The 20,097-nt window shown below is 37.2% G+C and overlaps 1 protein-coding gene across 2 annotated transcripts in view; it reads left to right on the top strand.

Annotated features, from left to right (window-relative positions):
- Nucleotides 1-20,097, top strand: part of RAD23B (RAD23 homolog B, nucleotide excision repair protein) — a 45,825-nt gene that overhangs the window by 10,970 nt on the left and 14,758 nt on the right. Inside the window, exons 2-5 of one of the 2 annotated variants that reach the window (XM_072727779.1) lie at nt 7,297-7,378; nt 7,717-7,796; nt 10,517-10,782; nt 16,309-16,364. In XM_072727779.1, coding sequence (XP_072583880.1) covers nt 7,297-7,378; nt 7,717-7,796; nt 10,517-10,782; nt 16,309-16,364 — 484 coding nt within the window. The remainder of the gene's footprint in view (nt 1-7,296; nt 7,379-7,716; nt 7,797-10,516; nt 10,783-16,308; nt 16,365-20,097) is intronic. The other variant, XM_072727777.1, reaches the window with a different exon arrangement.

Below are 20,097 nucleotides of genomic sequence, written 5' to 3'. Positions count from 1 at the left end.
GGCTATTGGCCTGAACTGTGGTAGTGCCAGTGGATGCAATGTAATATACACATCAGGAAATAATTAGATAGGTGGGGCCCCTGGCTGGCTCAGGGATTTAGGCATCTGCCTTCAGCTCAGGCATGATCCCAGAGTGCTGGGATCAAGTCCCACATTGGGCTCCCTGCATGGAGCCTGCTTCTCCCTCTGCCTGTGTCTCAGCCTCTTTCTTCGTGTGACTCATGAATGAATGAATGAATGACTTTTTTTTTTTTTAAAGGAAATAATTAGATGGTAAGTTGGAACCACTGGATGAATGATTTGATGTGAGGAATGTAGAGGAGATAAGTACCTCATGGGAATGGGATGTTTTTCGTCCCATGAAAACTGGGATCAGCTTTTGTGTTGGCACTTTTAGTCTATTATTATTGCAATTATCTCCCTTTTGGGGGAGAAAAGAAGCCAAGTCAACCATGTTTAACGTTAGATACAGAGTATGTTCTTTTTAAAATGCGCACAATTTCATAAGAGAAGTATGCGACTAGGGAAAAGTATGCGACTACTGATTTCTTGATAATTGTTGGGGGTTGGGTTGATGATAATCTCTCACTCTTTAGGGGGAAATAAACAGCAAGAGGAAAGTTTAGGAGAATGAAAGGATAGCCTTGATTATGTATTGGGACTATAGTGATCAATTCTAGATCCATCCTGTTCACTACTCAAGTGAAATAGGAGCACTGGCAGGGGGTTCAGCACAGTTAAAGGAGTCATAACTGCATCCACTGCTGGTCATAACCTTCACAAGAGAAGCCATGTGCAGATAGGTACAACCTCTTCTTCTTCTTTTTTTTTTTTTTTTTTTTTTTTTTTTTTTTATCAACATCCAGAAAGAAGGCCTTTCCCTCTAAGCTTTTTTTTTTTTTTTTTAAGATTTTATTTATTTATTTATTTATTCATGAGAGACATAGAGGGAGAAGCAGGCTCCTCACAGGGACCCTGATGTGGGACTCGATCCCAGGACCCAGGATCACGCCCAAAGCCAAAGGCAGAAGAAGCTGAACTGCTGAGCCATCCAGGCATCCCTTTAAGCTATTTTAAAGTATGTTCAATCTGATGAGGTTAAGATTTAGACTAGTCTAGAGACCTTCTTTCAGCAAATATATTATGTTGACATGCCTGTGGGATATCCAGTAAAGATGTCAAGTAGACATTTAGGTATGCTTGACTAAAGGAGAGAGCTGGGCTAGAGATAGAAATGACACCTGGATGGTTATTAAAATTAGAGGAGATGGATTATCTGGGAAGTTTACATAGAACAAAAGGCAGCCTTTGGCATGACCCTGAGTAGCACTTAAAGGGCTGGCCAAGGAAGAAGATTTCAAAAAGCCATGAACAGAGAGACAGGAGGAAATCCAGAAGAGAATGGCCTTATGGAAATCAAAGGAAGACCGTGTAAACAGGAGAGACTGGCCAGTACTGTTTAATGTGACAAGTCAAGTAAGGTAGAGAAGGACTAAGAAGTGTCTGGTAATGATTTTTTTGCTGAATTCAGTGATACTGGTAAGAGCAGTCTTATGGAATCATGGGGATAGGGAGAAAATAAGCAGCAGAATGAGGATAAAGTCCATGCTTCTGTCAGCAGTGTGTAGTTGAGTAATAGGTATGGTGTTACAAGTAAATACTACAGTGTGTGTAGTTAATTTTTTTTTTGGGGGGGGGGGGGGAAATGCCTGAGACTAAGCAGAGGAGAGTAGGGCTAACAAGAAATAATGGGGGCTTATGAAGTTTTTGTTTTGTTTTTAAGATAACAGAAAATTAGGTCTGTTTAAGTGTGAATGAAAATAAACTGGCTTTGAGGAAGAGGTTGAAAATATAGCCGGGGGAGGGTAGGAAACAATCTAGCAAAGTACTGAAGAACACTGGACGAAGAACCAGGGGACAGGTGGAAAGAATTAGGTTTGAAAGAGAGTGATACCTTTTTCATTTAATAGGGGAGAAGGAAATTAGGTGAATCTGGTTGCAAAACAAAAGTATGGCCTTTTGGTGGCAGAAATTGGATGGTGAGTTTCTCTGATAATCTATGTTGTGAATGAAGTAGAAGATGGTCATCTGTGGGGACAGGGGTAGGGTAGTGTTGGGAAACATACTTAAAGAAGAGTGCAAGTTTGAAATTCCCTTTTGGAGAATGGAGGAGAACCACAAGAACAGAAGATTTAGGGTAGCTTTCATTTTCTTCAGCATTTAGAAGACTGGATATAAATAGATAGGCAGGGGTTGGATAGTTAAGGATAAAATTTGTTAGCTAAGTGAGGTAGGAGTGAAGTGGTTGAACTAAATTTTATATTGAGTACTGATAGAAATAAATTCAGTTATGTCCAAATATGGAATTTTGCCTGGCAGGAGCAGCAAAAAGACAAGAATGCCTGATAATAGGAAGAAAAGTAATAGAAGCCATGGCATTGTTGTCTGTGCTGAATAGAGCTGGCAATAAAGATCAAAATGAAAATAGAAGCTCTAGTGACCAAAGTCTTAATGAGATACAAGACCAGGTGTAGTGAACAGTATTGAGAGCTGGTAGCAATAGCAGTTGGTGCTTGTAATTTCTAAGATGGGGCAGTTTTAGAATGACAGGATTCATTCAGCCTGTGTATTGTGGTTAGATTACTTAAATAGATTGAACGTAAAGATCATTGTGTTGAGGTTAGGAACAATGAGGTTTGGATAGGTCAGTGCACCGAGTTCTAAAATCTAGTTTAGTTTTTTTGTTTGATATATAACCCAGAGTGGTATTGCTGGATTGAATGGCCTGCCCTGAAAAATGTTGACCTTTGGTGTATTGCCCTTAAATACTACATTTATTTGATACTCTTATTCTAAGAGTGTATTTCTTCACATTTGGTGCTAACACCAAGAATTATTTAAGGCTGTCTTTTCCAGTGTTACAGTGCATAATCATGTCTGACTAAAAACTGTGTTTTTGATTGCTAATAAGGTTGAACTTTTTATTGACCGTACCTGTGGATTGCTGCCCTGTTATTTGTCCCATTTTTTTCTGTTGGCACAGAACTATTTTCTACCATTTCTGTTAACTTATTTGCATTTTTCCTTTTTTTTTTTTTTTTTTGTCTTATTTCTATTTGAATTCGTGCTTGGTTTACTAATTTTCATTCTTTGTTTAATTTTCTTTTTTTTAATATGCTTTATTTTATTAAAGATTTTATTATTCATAGAGACACACAGAGAGAGAGAGAGGCAGAGACACAGGCAGAAGAGAAGCAGGCACCATGCAGAGAGCCTGACGTGGGACTCAATCCAGGGTCTCCAGGATCACGCCCTGGGCTGCAGGCGGCGCTAAACCGCTGTACCACCGGGGCTGCCCTTTGTTTAATTTTCATTCTTTGTTTAATAATCACTTTTTTAAAAGAGAGAGTACTACACAATGGGGGTGGTGGGACAGAGAAAGAAGGAGAGAGAAAATTCCAGGCAGGCTCCATGCCCAGCATGCCCAACATGGGACTTGATCTCACGGCCTCAAGATCATTCATGACCTGAGCTGAAATCAAGAGTCAGATGCTTAACTGACTGAGCCACCCGGGTGCTCCAATAATAAACACTTTTAGTATTAGTCTGTGATTACCTTTTTTGGCCAAATCATATAGGTATTGACGTCTGTAGAGATCTCATTTTTATGTTCCTAATATTCTTTAAGCACCAGTTTGGTTTCTTAGGAGCAAAATGGTTGGAGGTGTTTGTTGTTCTGCTTTTTATAACTTCTAAGGTTTTTTTGTCCCCTCCTCCCTCTTTGATAGAACTAGAGAGTGGGTCCATTATTTGTTTAGGTTTATATGAAAATATAGGTCTTTGTGGCCTACATTTTTAAACTATATATTCTATCGGTGCTAGAAAAAAAATACGATTTTTATTGGATAGAAACTGTATATACATATCAGTTAAGTCTGTCTTATTTCCCACATATCCTGACCTGTCCAGAATGAGATTTCTGTTTCTTTTATTTCTTTCGTTTATTGCTTCATATATTTCTTTTTCTTTTTGTTTTTTTCACATATTTCTATGCTCTATTAATTTATTCAAGTATTAATTGAACAACTACTGTGTTGTATACCATTATGTACTTTCTTGAGAACTAAATTCACTCATGGTAACACATGTGGTCTGTAATTCATTTGTGATTTTTTTTAAAAAAAAAACCAAGCCACCAGAGCTACAAATATTGCATCTTCTCTCCCTCTCTGAAGAAAGAAGTATGTGGAAGGAATTTATTATTCACCGCAGAGTTCTCTAACTGAGCTTTGCCATCACTCAGTTGACTTTTGGGCAAGTCATTTAGTATGGAAGATTGCAGGTCTCAAAATTTTTGTTTTCAAGATCCTATACACTTAGAATTTATTGAGGACTCCAAAATAGCTTTTGTCTATGTGCTTGTGTTTACTGTATTAGAAATTAAACTGAGAAATGTTTTAAATGATCTTTTACAGGTAATAAACCCAATAAATGTTATAATTATTTACGTAAAAAATTATTTTCCAAAACAAAAAGCAGTAAGAAGGCATTGTTTTATTGTCTTGCAAAACTTTTTTAAGTAGGCTCCATGCCCAGTGTGGGGCTCAAACTCCCCACCCTGAGGGCAGCCCTGGTGGCGCAGCAGTTTAGCACTGCCTGCAGCCCAGGGTGTAATCTGGAGACCTAGGATCTAGTCCCACATCGGGCTCCTTGTGTGGAGCCTGCTTCTCCCTCTGCCTGTGTCTCTCTGCCTCTCTCTCTCTCTCTGTGTCTCTCATGAATAAATAAATAAAATCTTTTTAAAAAATTATAAAAAGAAAAAAAAAACAAACTCCCCACCCTGAGATCAAGAGTCCCATGCTCTACTGACTGAACCAGCTAGGCACCCCAGCAAAACTCTTTAATGTTTGGCTTAATAGAAGATCGATTCTCATCTACTTCTGTATTCAGTCTTTGGTATCACATGCTTTGTAGTCTTTGGAAAACTCAGGTATATATTTGTGAGAAAATTAGGATGGAAAAAAGGCAAATAATGTCTTTTGACCTTGCAGACCACCCACTAGGGTCTTATGAGCCTTTATGGCCTCCCTACCCCACCTTAGAGAATCACTGCTCCAGGCTTTAGCATCCATAGCAGTGCAGGGAATAGTCTTTATTGTTCTGTTTTGTTTTAAGATTTTATTCATGAGAGACACAGAAAGAGAGGCAGAGACAGGCAGAGGGAGAAGCAGGCTGCCTGGAGGGATCCCAATGCAGGACTCAATCCCAGGGATCATGCCCTGAGCCACCCAGGCATCCCAACTAAACAGTCTTTAAGTTATTTTATCTTAGAAATTTGGATAGTATCTTTTATTTCCTGATTTTATCATGAACTGCTAGTTGAATGTATAAGTAAAATCAGAACCGTCAACATAAGTATAATTTAAAGCAAGGGTCAGCTGTAGCGTTATGGAAGTTGTGAAGTCCTTGTACTTCTTTATTCTGAAACACACATAGCAGACAGTTTATCATCTGATAAAGAGCAGTATATGAAATTGAATAAGGCCATGGCATTTATAGCCTGAGTTTACTGATGTTGAGATCAGATTCTGAGTGCTTTCTTTTTAAAAGTTGTTACTTGTATTAATTTAACTTTTGAAATTCAGAATAGAAAATAGTGAACTTAGATACTTGTGATGTATTTCTACTTTGGGGAACATCAGAATAATGGTGATGCTGTTGACTTGTTACAGGAAGATCAGTGCAACGAGGGGTAATTTATATGGTTTGTGCAGAATATTCTGCTTTAAAGCTTGAAATCAGAAAGCTGTTTTGGGTTTCAGCTACTATTTTTAGTAGCACTGTGACCTGGAGAGGATCTAAACCTCTCTTTTCCTCATCTATAAGATTGAGTGGATAACCCCATTTGTCCCAGAGTTTTGAAGATTATGTGAAATTTTGTATGTTAATGTACTTAAAGCTGTATAAGCATTACTGTCTTTTTTTTCTTTTGGAAGATACATTGTTGCTTTTTAATTGTACAAAGGAACCTTCTCTTTATATCTTATCAGTTTTCATCTAAAGCTCAGTACTATCAACTTAGACAATTTTCAGAATTCTGGGAGATTGAAGGAAATGGAATTTTCCTCTTTGATTCCTGTGTCTTTAAAGTAATGAAACTAGTACTCTCTCTTTGTATCCCTATCAGGCAGTCTTTCACCTAAAGCTCAGAACTATCAACTTAGACAATTTTTAGAAGTATTCTGGGAAATAGAAGGAATAGAATTTTCCCTCTTGATTCTTGTGCCTTTCAAGTAATGAAACTAGTTCCATTATTTCTTCTTGCCTCTTTTACTCCTCAGCCACTCTGATCAGTTAGTTTCAGAAATTGATTGGACTCATTTTCAGAATACCTTATAATGAGCCTATTGTTACATAATTTTAGGAATCTGAGACCATCAAGATCATCTGTTCCTATTTCTCTTACTTTGTACATGAGACTGATACTGAGAGAAACCAAGCTACTTGTTTAAGATCATTTAAGTGATACAGTGGTCCTCCGCCGAGGCTGAACTTTGGAACCACCTGTAAAGCTCTTTTAAAAAAAAAAAAAAGATGTTCAGGCACCATCTCCAGAAATTAGGTTTTAATTGATCTTTATGAAGCCCCCGTGGGTGTAATGTGATGTAATGAAGCCCCCCGTGTGATTGTAATGAAACGTATCCGACTTTTAAAATGAATTATTTGCCATTTAACATTCATATTTAACTTCTATTATTATTGTAGATGTGACTCTTTTGTGTCTTCAGTGTTTTTAGAGAGCCTTTCTTTACTTTTTTGCTCTGTGGGAAATAAACCCATAAACTTTATAATGAGAATCAAAACTTTGATGTTGAAACCTTTATCTTGAATGGATTTATCAAGTCAGTGGTAAAGTTTTTTCTTCTAATCTTTTTTTTATAAGTTTATTTTTTATTGGTGTTCGATTTGCCAACATATAGAATAACACCCAGTGTTCATCCCATCAAGTGCCCCCCTCAGTGCCCGTCACCCAGTCACCCCCAACCCCCACCCACCTCCCCTTCCTCTCCTAATCTTTATATATGTAGCGGCTGGTGGTAAAACAAAGCTTATACCTGTTATACCTAATGCATTAAGAATGAGTCTTTTTTAGTATAATATTGTGAATACATGATAAGCTTTGGAATTATTAATAATTAATACGTATAAAATTTTACTTTGCATTATTTAATCAAATTCTAGGTAGTCATTTGTTTTAGACTTTTTAGGGGAAAAAAAATCTTTATTTTTCCATAGGTGAAGGCACTGAAAGAGAAGATTGAATCTGAAAAGGGGAAAGATGCCTTTCCTGTAGCAGGTCAAAAATTAATTTATGCAGGTATGAATTAAGTATTGAAAGTAATGTGCTGTCTTCTTGGTTACAGTGACATTCTTTAGTTTTAGAAATTGTCATCTTACAAATGGTGTAAACAACTTGACTGTCATAAACATATATGGTGTTTGTGTTTGTGTTAGATATCTTTTAGTCAAAATGTTACTACTTTTTTACCCGATTATATTTCCATTCATATTTATCTTGGCTGGTTAGTTACTCTTTTTCTTTAGGGAAAGTATTAATTGATAGAATTGACATTGGGGATTGTTTTAACTTTAATATGTGTAAGACAAAGGTTATGGGGCTTCAAATAATGTCTTCTCTTTTTCTTAATGTACTAGGCAAAATCCTTAATGATGATACTGCTCTAAAAGAATATAAAATTGACGAAAAAAACTTTGTGGTGGTTATGGTGACAAAAGTAAGTTTCAGCCTTGTACTGTGTATATGCGTGTGAGGTTTTTTTTTTAAATATAATGATCCCGAGTCCAGCCTTTATGAATACAGTTTATGCATATCCATTTGGTAGGCACTTAACTGTTAAAGATTTTAATAGTCTATTTTGAGTCAGCCATAAAGTTAATTATTTTATACGTTTATAGCTTAAACATAATTTAAAATAAAACAGTTGATTAAATGTGTAAAATTTGTTTTGCCGAAGTCGTAAAATCAGTGATTATGTAATTATTTAAAAATGTGGTTCTTAGAAATTGAATAAATATTTCTTATTTTATTTATTAATGGTGCCTTAAAGGGACTTGCAGTATTATGTACTATATCTGACCAACTCCTCAGGCAGACAAAGCATATAAACTCCTAAATTCAGTGATACTTTCTAGTTGATAGGGTAGATTTTTAGATGCTAAGAAAGGAAAAGGCAGCTGAAGAAATGATAGAATGATTGCTGTGAGGAAGGGTTTGGTTTTGGGAGAGGTTAGGGGAAGAGAGAGGCAGGAGGGAGAGAATCTTAAGCAGTCTCCATGCCCAGGACAGAGCTGGACTCAGGGCTCAGTCTCAGGACCTTGAGATCATGACAAATTGAGTTGGATGCTTAACCACCTGAGCCACCCAGGTGGAAGTTCTTTTTTGGGGGGAATTTTTTATCACTGGACTGAAATATTTTGGGGACAGTTTCTAAAAGTCAAAGTTTTTCTTCAAAGCAAAGGATGAATTTGAGTTCTTTCAGAGATTCTGTTGTATTTTTAAAGATACATAAGCAAAAAAAAAAAAAAATAAAGATACATAAGCATGCAGTAGAGAGTTAAAATAGGTACCTGTGGCATTAATTTTTAGGATTGAATTGTCATAATCTGAGAACAGTGATTCTTATAACATTGAAAATAAGTTTAAATGACTAATTGGAAACCAGTTTATCAAAGACATAAAGAATAAATGTGAGGATCTTTTTTTTTTTTTAAGTTTAAAGTAATATATGCAGTAGAAAATAGTAAATTTAATCAAGTGTGTATTTTTGTCCTTAAAAAAGCAACTGAACAATTTACGTGTGTTGGATTTAGAAGTTTTTAATCCATTAAGAACCATAGTGGTTTTGTTTTAATGGCACTTACTCATTAAATATTAAACTTTGCATATAGAAGAAAAGAATCATATGAGGAAACTTTGCCTCAATCTAGTATTTTAAATTGTGATAAAATACATGTAACACAAAATTTACCAGTTTGACCATTTTTAATTGTACAGTTCAGTGGCATTAAGTACATTCACATTGTGCAACCATCCTCACCATCCATCTCCGGAACTCTGTACCCACTAAATAATAACTCCCATTTCCCTGCTCCCAGCCGCAGTAACCACCATCCTACTTTCTATTAGTTTAACTACTTCATACCCTGTATAAGTGGAATCATACAGTGTTTCCCTTGTGTGACTGGCTTATTTCCCTTAGTATACTGTCTTCCAGGTTCATCCATGTTGGCTACATGCCAGAATTTGTGTCCTTTTAGAGCTGAATAGTATTCCATTGTCTCATCTAGTTTTATCATGCATAGTACATAATGGAAAATGTGGTAGCCACATATTTGGATATGTATGTTGGTCTTATTTCCTTTAGTATTGTAATAACCTTGATTATTTAAAACACAGTAATTAAGCAGGATAGGTCTCAGATCCATGCATTTGAGGTATAGCTACTTAGAGCCGAGCCTTTTCATATTTTATATAGAATTCTAATGATATTTATCATTACTTTATTTTCAAATTAATAATGGCCAGTTATTAGAAGGGGGAAGAGTTAGGCATTATGGAAGCAATGAGAAATGACCTTGTTGTAAAGAAGAGACAGGAAAAAGCTATTTAGATCAAAAGTAAGCAGAAAAACTTCAAAAAGCAGATAGGATTGGTACCATTTAGAATGAGGATTAAATAGCACTGTAGAGCAGAGACTTTGAGGGCATGGAATGTGACTGTGTTATATTGATCACAAGTAATCTTCAGGGAAATAGTAAGTGAGCATAGTAATGCATTTAAATTTCACTTCATCTAGATGGGAGTTTTAGAACATTAATAATTTGAAGAGTATTGTATTGGCAGTTTAAAAAAAGCTGCAGGGCTAAACATAAGACTGAGAATAAGGAAAGGAGGAAGTGAACACTGCTAGTATTTTTTTTTAAGTCCCCTGCTCTACCTTGCACAGCCAGTCTTTCTCCAGTGCAGTCTGTACTAGCATAGGTCGAACAAGAAAGTTACTTTGGTGATGCTTTTGAATGACAATAAATACTTGAAAGTTATACTCAAGGCACTTAAAGTGTAATGGGGAGGGCAGTAATTATATAGTTTTTATTTCCAGTACACAGTCTGTATATTTCTTAATAGTGACTAGTTGCTTATGGTTCTTTTTCATATTAACTTAATAACAAAGATTGAAACTATTAGCCAAAGCTAGTTAAGAACGATAGTTAATACATACGCTGTCTTTGGCTTTGAAAGAGTGACATAAATAGTGATTCATATGGTTAATGTTGGTCATTTATTGTTTCTTAACAAAATTATTTTCAAGTTACAAGTTTATATTATTTATTGGTGTTATGTTTGTGGCCTCCTATAATGATACAATCTACTTAGAGATCAGGTAAATACAGTATTTTATCATAATTCATTGTTTTACTTTTTTAATGTGTTTAGCCCAAAGCAGTGACAACGCCGGCACCAGCTACAACCCAGCAATCGAATCCTGCCACCACTACTACAGTTAGCTCCTCTACAGCTCCGACTGTGGTTCAGGCCCCAGCCCCTCCCGTTCTGGCTCCCACTCCTTCTCCTGCATCCGTCACTCCAGCACCAGCGACAACATCTTCTGAACCTGCACCTACTAGTGTGACACAACAAGAGAAACCTGCGGAAAAGCCAGCAGAGACACCCGTGGCTACAAGTCCAACAGCAACTGACAGGTAAGACCTGCCATCTAGAAGATGCACCAACACAAGTTCAGGACACGAACTTCAGGCATGTATTTATCTTCATGATTATTTTGATCAAACTAACTTTGTTTCTGCTACATTAAACGTTTTCTAAACATTGAACTGTGACTAAAACAGTGTGCTTGTGCCTGCTTAAATTTCCATAATCCAGATTTTTATACTCTGCATATTTTTTCCTCCAGGGAGAAGGGAAAGCGGGTCAGAGTCTCTGTTCATTTTGTGTAGAAAAAAATAAGAAATACAAATGACCTAAAAGAATTATAAAAATAACTTGCTATTTTATTATACTTGGACATATTATAAATAACTTGACCTTCATAATCATTATTTATATTCGATCTATATTCTTTTCTGATCATTGTCATTTATACTGTAAACATCCTTCTATGCCACTAAATCTTTCCAATTGCTGCATACCATTGTGTTTGGATCTGATATTTATTTGCACTTAACCTTGCTCGGTGGTTGAACGTCTACCTTTGGCTCAGGTCGTGATCCCGGTATTCCGGGATTGAGTCCTGCATCAGGCTCCCTGGAAGGAGCCTGCTTATGTCTCTGCCTCTGTGTGTGTTTTCTCATAAATAAATAAACTGTTGAAAGAAAGGAAGAGAGAGAGAGAGAGAGAAAAGAAAAGGAAAAAAAAGAAAAGAAACAGAAAGAGACCTTACAAAAGTGACGTCTTTGGGTATTTTCCTTATCTGTAAAATGTTTGTGACAATAAGACCTATCTCCTAGAGTTGTTATAAGGAGTAAATGAAATAATGAGTGTAAAAGATGTGAAATAGCACATGTTCACAGCAGTGAGTAACAACTATCTTGCATAGTTAATGTGGATTGTTTGAATTCTCTGTTTTATCTATATTTTTATGAGCTTCTGTAGAAATTTTTTACCTGTGTAGGTCTTTAAAACAAAAGAAAACGTGCTGGGATATTTGGGGGAGTAAGAAATAATTTCTTGTGGGATGTTGGCAGGATTGTTCAGTAGTTTATGACAAAGGTTTTTTCTCCCCGAGTATAAATAAATAACCACAAGTACTTTGGTTCTCTTGATTGGACTCATATAGGGAATTTCTTCTTTATCTGAGAACATGGGTTCTTTAAGTCCAGTGTACACTGGCACTGGAGCTGTTTATAGTTTGACACTTAGGTACAACATGGGACCTCAGTGGCAGTAGAGTCCTTGGAATCAGAACCAGACAGGATAGAGATCTATACAGAAATTGGAACACTGTGATAAACACAAGGATTATAAAATGTTTAGTTATTCTTTCTTTTTAGTGTTTTGCCTTTTGTCATGTTTCTCTGTCTGACCCAGTCCATGATGTTTGAAGGGGTTTGATTCATTGCTCATTTAGGGCCTCTTTCCAGGAAGTTGATTCCTTTAAGAGGAGATTCAGGTAATAAAATACTTCCCCTAAGCCTGCTTGCTGAGCTTTGCTTCAGGCATTCTGAGACACTGTTGCCTAACTTGATGCTCCTCCCATGTATATTTAGAAATGCATTCAACACTCTTTTCTAGTGGGAGACAACCCAGACTCCAGTTAAGTTGTTCTATCAGAAGGTTGTTCGTCAGTTCTGTGTATGGGAGGGAACTTAAACAAATTTTTTTTAACGCATTGGTTTCCCAAATCACTTAAACATTGCATGTGTAATTAAATATGTCTTCATTCAGTGCAGTATATCTTCTTTTCTTATGTGTTTTCAGCTCTTGAAAAGCTCATAGTGAGAATTTCAGAATTAATCAGTACATTTTTAATGTGCTAGTATCATCTATCCAAATTTGTTATTATCTCCTTTTAAAATTTCTTCCCGGGGGTACAGTTTTATTTACCCATTCTCAAAAGTCAGTATTATGTTTTCAGACCTACAGAGGTTGCATAAATCAGTAGATGATGGTACTGACCATCCAGAGAGCAGATCCTGAGTTACTTGGTTGGACTTTATACATCAACTGTTTACTCTTACTTCCCCAAATGATCCCCTTAGAGAAAGATAACATGGGAAAAGAAGGATGAGAGAAACTCAGAAAATTGGCAGTTTAAATGTGCCTTTGTCCTTTCTTCTGTGTTGTAAAACATTGAGTGTCCTGTAAAGCACAAAACTTAGATTATCAGGAGACACGTTGGTATTAGTTTGAAGGACATCAGAAAGTTTATTCATCACCACTGGTCTGACATTTCATTAATAGGCATTTGTGTCTTTAGGCCAGTTTTGTTCTTTGAAAACTACCTATTACAATACAAATTCTACTTATTTCTACCTTAGAGAAACTGCGCATGTGCACAAAGACTGACTACATTATTTGTAGTTAAAGACAAATTGAAACCAATCTAAATACCTCGTTAGAGAATGACTTGACCTGTGATTTATACGTATTAGAGAGCAGTGCTGCTACAAGTGGAGGTAGACTGCATCAGCATCACTGGGAGCTCATTTGAAAGTAAACCTCTAACCAAAATCTGAATTACTGAGGAGTGGATCCCTGAAACCAGCTCTCCTGCTAAATCCTTGGGCTTCCTAAAGTTTGAGAAGCCCTGATATCCAGTACTATCGGCCAGCTGAAGTATGTAGTATGTATGCATAGTGAGTGAATGTGGTTTCAGGGCTTTGTTATCAAGTGAGAAAAACATGATGAAACAATATGGGCAGCAACCATAAACCAAACAAAAGCCACAAAACATTGTCATACATTTTCTGGGTATGGATAGTAATGTGTAGAAAAATAGTAGCAGAGGGACAGCACCCTGATAAGTGGTTTCCTCTGCAAGTGGGGAAGGAGAAGTGGTGAGGTAGAATCAAGATTAAAGGATTATGGTTCAGCTGCACCTCACTCTTATCTGAGATACGTAAAGAAGGAAATTTTAAAGCAGTGTGCAGAACAGCACAACTTGTTTTTGTAAGAGAACTGGAATGATGGAGACTAATCCTACCAGGTAGTAAAATGTATTATACTGGGTAATGATTGCAATAATTTAGAATGGCTCTTACTAGAAGATTGCTCAGTTAAATAGGTGGTAGTCTAGAAACATACCAGAATACATCCCAGGGGACTTAGTGTAAGATAAAAGATGTAATTTCAAATCACTGTGGGGAAAATGCTGTTGGGATTAATGCCTAGCCAAATAGAAGGGGGAAAGATGGATCACATACCTTATATCATAAAAATAAATTCTAGATAGATATTTAACATAAAAGTGAAGCCATAAACTAGAGAACATGGGAAAAATAAAAATAATTTAAAAAGTCATAAAAGGAACAATTAATAAATTTGGTTACAGAATTTTTTTTAAAAGATTTAATTTATGCACTTGGTATTCATGAGAGACAGAGAGGGGCAGAGACCTAGGCAGAAGGAGAAGCAGGCTCCCTGCAGGGACTTAATCCCAGACCCCAGGATCCCCAGGATCACACCCTGAGCTGAAGGCTCAACTGCTGAGCCAGTTAGGCATCCCTACAGAAAGAATTTGAAAGTTGTAAACCTAACTAAAATTTCCCTATGAAGAACTTGATTTGGCCAATTAAGTGGAATACTGTGTGTTTGTGGGGAAAATTTGAGGTCGTTACAGTTATGTGAGATAATTAAGAATAAAACACACCCAAAAGCAAGACACAAGTCATTGTTCTATAGAAACTGGTAGTAGTGATTGTTCCCTAAGCAGGGGTCATGGGCAGGAGAATTAGTTTTTTTACATATAATTTTTTTCAAAATTTTGCTTTCTATATAAGTTACCTTACATAGTTAATGAAGATAATTTAAAAATTACTCCAAAAAATCAGTTTAATCATAGTGATCATATTGGATGTTATGCTATGCACTCTGCTAAACACTTTATAGCAATAACCCTATGTACAACACTTTGGGATAGATACATGGCTGTTCTTGTTGACTTCATTTTACTGATGAAGAAACTGAGCCTTAGAAAATAATTTATGAATTCAAATTTAGACACTTGCTTTGGTCTTTCTATGCTACAGGAGGGTTGGAGGGGACAGAGGAAGAGGAGAGGGAGAATCTTAAGCAGGCTCCATGCTCAACTTGGAGCCTCACTCAGAGCTTGATCTCCCGACCCTAAGATCTTGACCTGAGCCGAAATCAAGAGTTGCACGCTCAACTGACTGAGCCACCCAGGTTCCCCTACTGTGTTTTGTTTTTAAAATTGGGACACAGGTATAAGTGTGTGTTGTATGTATGTTTTAATCTAAACTACTAACTGCTACTTTTACTACTTTGTAAACTTCAACTTACTTTTCTTTGGCCTACTCTTCATGGTCTTTCATAATCCTGTTTTTGTCTACTTTGTTTCCAGACTTCTGCAGTTGCCCAGCCGAAACTTAGTCCTTTTAAACTGATTTAAGTTACAACTTAGATTTTATCACACCTCTCCATTTTTTGCTATATTCCTTGACTTGATGCCTTCTTTTAGTTTCTGTGTTCAAAACTTACCTATAAGACCTAACTGAAATTCTGTTATGTAAGATTTCCTTGGCCTTTCCAGCCTGACGTGGTTTCTACTTTGGCTATTTATTGTGTATAGGTTTCCTCTACTATTTGAAAGTAGAGCATTCCTGTGAAACATATTGTGAGCCAAAATGACATAAAGCTAAGAAGCAACTGCTGTAAATTTATGTGGAAAAAAATTTGGTCATTCCCAGAACCATAAAATAACCTCTCAGGCTTTTCTGATAACTTAGGACACACCTTGCTAAATTTAGATGAAGCATGGATGCTCACAGGCACAGTTCAGAGCTGTGGTGGCTTGCTCCTGAGGTGCTTGCTGAGTATAGTCCCTGGGGAAGGAACTTGGTGGGGCCATCTCACTTCTCAGGGTGTGTTCCTCTATAAAGGCTTGCTGCAAAACAAATGAAACACCATTTTCACTTTTCTCATAAAAGAAATACTTTGGAAAAGTGGGGGATACTTGTTTGGTATAGTTCTATTGTGACTTGACTTACAGATTATTTAACTTCTCATTGTAAATTCTTTTTTTTTTTTTAAGATATTATTTATTTATTCATGAGAGACACACAGAGAGAGGGGCAGAGACCTAGGCAGAGGGAGAAGCACGCTCCATGCAGGGAGCCCAATGTGGGACTTGATCCCGGGATTCCGAGATCATGCCCTGAACCAAAGGCAGACGCTCTCAACCACTGAGCCACCCAGGTGTCCCTCGTTGTGAATTCTTTGGGGGAAATAGTTGTGTGTTAACATTTTTATGTTCCTTAAGTGGTAAGCATTCTGTTCAGTTGTCATTTTATATCTTCGGACATTTAAAATGATGCATTTGCAGAATAGAATGAATTTTAAGATTGAAAATTTTTCCCAAGCCATAAATGTTATGGGTAAAGCTTTGGGATTTAATGTAGAAGACGGTTTAAACACTGTATGTAGCCAGACTTTCACATTTAATTAAAATCAAACTCTTTACAAATTGGACAGTTACTAAACTTCAAGTTTTATATACTTTCTGATGTACGATTCTCTAAAAACTTTTTCAGTACATCAGGAGATTCTTCTCGGTCAAACCTTTTTGAAGATGCGACAAGTGCACTTGGTAAGTATCTACGTTGTAAATAACGCAAAAAATAGGGAAGAGGTTCCAAATTTCATTTTTCTAGATCATGAAAATGTGTTCATTCTCATGGTTGCGTATAATCAAGCTGCTAAATGATTTGGATAAATTGCTCAGTTAATGCTACTAAAGACTTTGTAAGTTAATATATTTATATATTGAATCCTTTAAATTGTAGTGTTACTAGGGTTAAGCATATTTTTAGTCAAAGCAGATAATTTTCCATTTTCCAAATGTGAATTTTAACTGAGGTCTTAACAAAGTTTGAACTGTGGATAGGCTTATTACAAAATGTTTTTGAAATGGGTACAAACATTACTAAGTCTGTCTCTCATTTGATCTTTATTCATCTCCAGCTTTTATTCCAGTTTGAAGCCCTGTCGGGTCCCATCTGTATCTTGTTGCTTGTATTGTACTTGCAGTGAATGTAATTTTCTGTCCCCCAACTTTTACTGTCTCAGATAATGCTTTTTCATCTCCCTTCACACTTAACCTGCCAAAATCAGTCTTGTTTTTTTCCCTATTTTCCCATTGTAACACCTCTAGTACATTTCCTACTGTGCTTGCTAATTGTTGATCTATTGGCAACCCCTTTCCTCTCCTTTGTGTAGTGTTCTACTTTACTAGAAGTGGTAGGGAGGCAGAAGATAGGGAGCAGCAGCTTCAGTGATAAGGGCTTCTAGATTCTTTCCTGAGTTCCTGTAGCAGCAGGGTTCCAACAGCATTAGCACCTCATAAGATTTGGGGGTAGGCCTCTGACCTAATGGGACTTGAACTCCATGATCCTCTCATCGCAGTGAAAGTGGTACCTTGGTTGCCCATAGCATGTAGGGGCAAAATGATTGTAAGTGATTAACCTAAGGTCACCCAGATATACCATACCCACATTTACATCTTTACATTTACTGTTTTCTGAGACTGACTAGTCTGCTACCAAATGAGTATCAGTTAGTGTCCAGTCAACAAAATAGACATCACTTTCAAATAGGGAAAGGCTTAATCCTAGGAAGTTGGTAAAGAGATACTGGAAGTACTAGAAGAGATGACACAGAGATCAGTCAGGTTCTGTCTACCCACAGAACTGGAACCAACTGGCACTTGTCCCTGATGCTGCTGAACTGTCTGGCGGACACCGCTGCTGCCTCAGTTGGAAAGCATGAGCTTTAGCTGCTGCTACTGTGCCTACACCTCTGAAGGCAGTGTCTTACCTTTACCTCTTCTGTCACCCTGTACAACGTAGGTTGTGGGATCCCTTTTCTCTTTAATTCACCCAGTCTTTATGTTGATACCTGCTACTTTAAACTTCCCTTCTTTGGCTTACAACACTACTCTTTTCTTGATCCATGCCTTTTGACTATTCCTTTTCAGGCTTTCTAGTTCTTTTTATTTTACCTGACCTTTAAGCATATGGATCTTCTCTAGATCATAGTTCAAAGTTGAAATTATGGGAATGAAAAATACCACTCACTCTTATACTGTAAGGATTCCTAAAATGATAACTCCAGTCCACACCTCTCTCTGAACCTGCAGGCTTGTGCTTTAAATTGCCAACTGGGAAACCTACAACCTCCATAAATTCCTTAGGTTCTAAACTGAGTCCTGTTTTATTCCCTCATCTAATTATTCTCCTTTGTTCATCATTACTTGTATCATCATCTCTACCAAACATTTGGCATTGTCCTTGACTTCCCTGCCTCTCATGGCTGGTTGAGCCCAGGGTCTCAGGGTCTCATGACCCTCCTTCCTAATGTTACTGGAATATTTGTTTCCGCTGCCACTTCATTGCCTTAGTCACATCCTTACTTCATTGATAACTCCTGCATTATTCTCTTGTAACTGGTCAGTGGCCCTGTCATAGTGGACTCTATATAAAGGCAGACCTATTGAGGTCATTGTTAATTCCTTTCACAGCTCCTTGTGACCTGGAAGATAAGCCCAAAACTCACTCTAATCATACACATAGGTTCTTCATTACCTCTCCACTTTAGCTTCATTAGCACTCTCTTGTGTTGTCCATAGCCTCTAGTTTTCCTATGAGTAGTTTGCCCTTATATTATTAAGATCTAAAAAGTATCAAACTGCTTATAGACATTTCTTTTTGACTTTTATAACTTGATTAATTAGGAGGCATGATTTTAGCATGATGACTAGGTGTGGGGGCTCTGGACACAGCCTCTGTTAGTCTCTACTATGATTTATCAGCTATTATATATACCATGCTCAAAATAAACCTCATGGAGTTACTGTGAGAATGACATGAAAAACACTGTGTCAAAATAGTGTAGTTCAGATACTTCACAGTTCTTAATTTTGTTTATGTTAATTTCTGTATCTGGGAACTAGATTACTAAAAAGGTATTGGCACTTAAGTGACTTTGTGCTAGAATTACATGAATGGGTAGTTAAGAAAATTAAAATAAGTTCTTTATGAAAGGGGAAAGGAAAAGTCAATAGCCTAAAGATACAAATACCACATTTGGTCAGTGATATTTAGTTTTTTAAAATTATACTTTTTAGCTATTAAATGCCTTTATTGAAAATTCTGCAGAGAAAAAAAACATTCAGCGATAATGAGTGTCGTCTGTGCCAGGGAGATGGTGATGGAAAATGTCAGGTCCCTTGCACAGTTGAACTTTTTGTTCAGATGGAGGAAGGAGAAAGGGTGAAACCAAGTAAATTGCAAATCATGATTAATGATTTTAAGGAAGTAATAGCTTTCATAAAGAAAAACAGAACATACTTAGGATGGTAAAGTAGTACATTTTAAATTGAGAACTGGAGCCTGCAAAGGAACTGACCCTCAGAGAGAGAGAGAGAGAGAGAGAGAGAGAGAGTGTGTGTGTGTGTGTGTGTGTGTGTGTGTGTGTGTGTGTGTGTGTGTGTAAAGGTTCTGGGACATTTCTAGAAGGTATGACTTCTGAAGTGACCTGAGAAAACATCAGTGTGGTTGGAGTGTGCTGTATGGAGATTGTTGAGTGTTGAGAACTCTAAATGAGATGAGGTTTTCTTTTTAAAAGCTCACTGTTCCAGCCAGCTGAAGAATGGCTTATAGGCTCGGAGGCAGGAAAGGAAGCAGGGTGTAATCCAGACCAGAGATTGTTGTGGCCTGGTCTTGAGTGAAGGCAGTAGAGAAAGAGGGAACTGGGTAGTTTTGCACTATAATTCAGAGATAGGACCTAGCACATATGCTGGTAGATGAGGTGTGGAAGGGAAGCGAAAGGGAACTTTCAGTCACCAGGGTTTCTCGTTCTTGTGCATAGGTGAATAGAGGTGCCATTTATGGAAATGGAGAAGGCACATAATGGTGGGGCATGTCTGAGGGGGAAATCTTTAGAGATTCAGAGTCATGTATCAGTATTGGTTGAGGAGTGGGTGGAATGTGAGACATGGACACAGCCTGTGCAGGTAGCTATAGCTGGAAAGGGAAGGGAGCAGACAAATGGACCAATTCCTAGAAGAATTGGGATGTGGCCAAGGGATTATGCTTCTGTTTTTAAGATGACATTCTAGGATATACTTAATTGCTGATGAGGATAATGAAGTGGAGAGTGAAGGGTGGGAGGTGGATAAAAGGGAGGATAACCAAAGGGTCCGGTTCTTTGAGGAGACAAGAAAGGGAATAGTACCCAGAACAGAAGTGGAAGAAAAGATGGCTTAAGTGAGATAAGTTTAGTTTAGAGAGTTGGCTTTCTTTCAGACTCTTGTCTATCGTCTG

The sequence above is a fragment of the Vulpes vulpes genome, chromosome 12, assembly GCF_048418805.1.
Source record: "Vulpes vulpes isolate BD-2025 chromosome 12, VulVul3, whole genome shotgun sequence".
Classification (NCBI taxonomy): domain Eukaryota; kingdom Metazoa; phylum Chordata; class Mammalia; order Carnivora; family Canidae; genus Vulpes; species Vulpes vulpes.
This window is presented reverse-complemented; position numbering and strand designations above follow the sequence as displayed.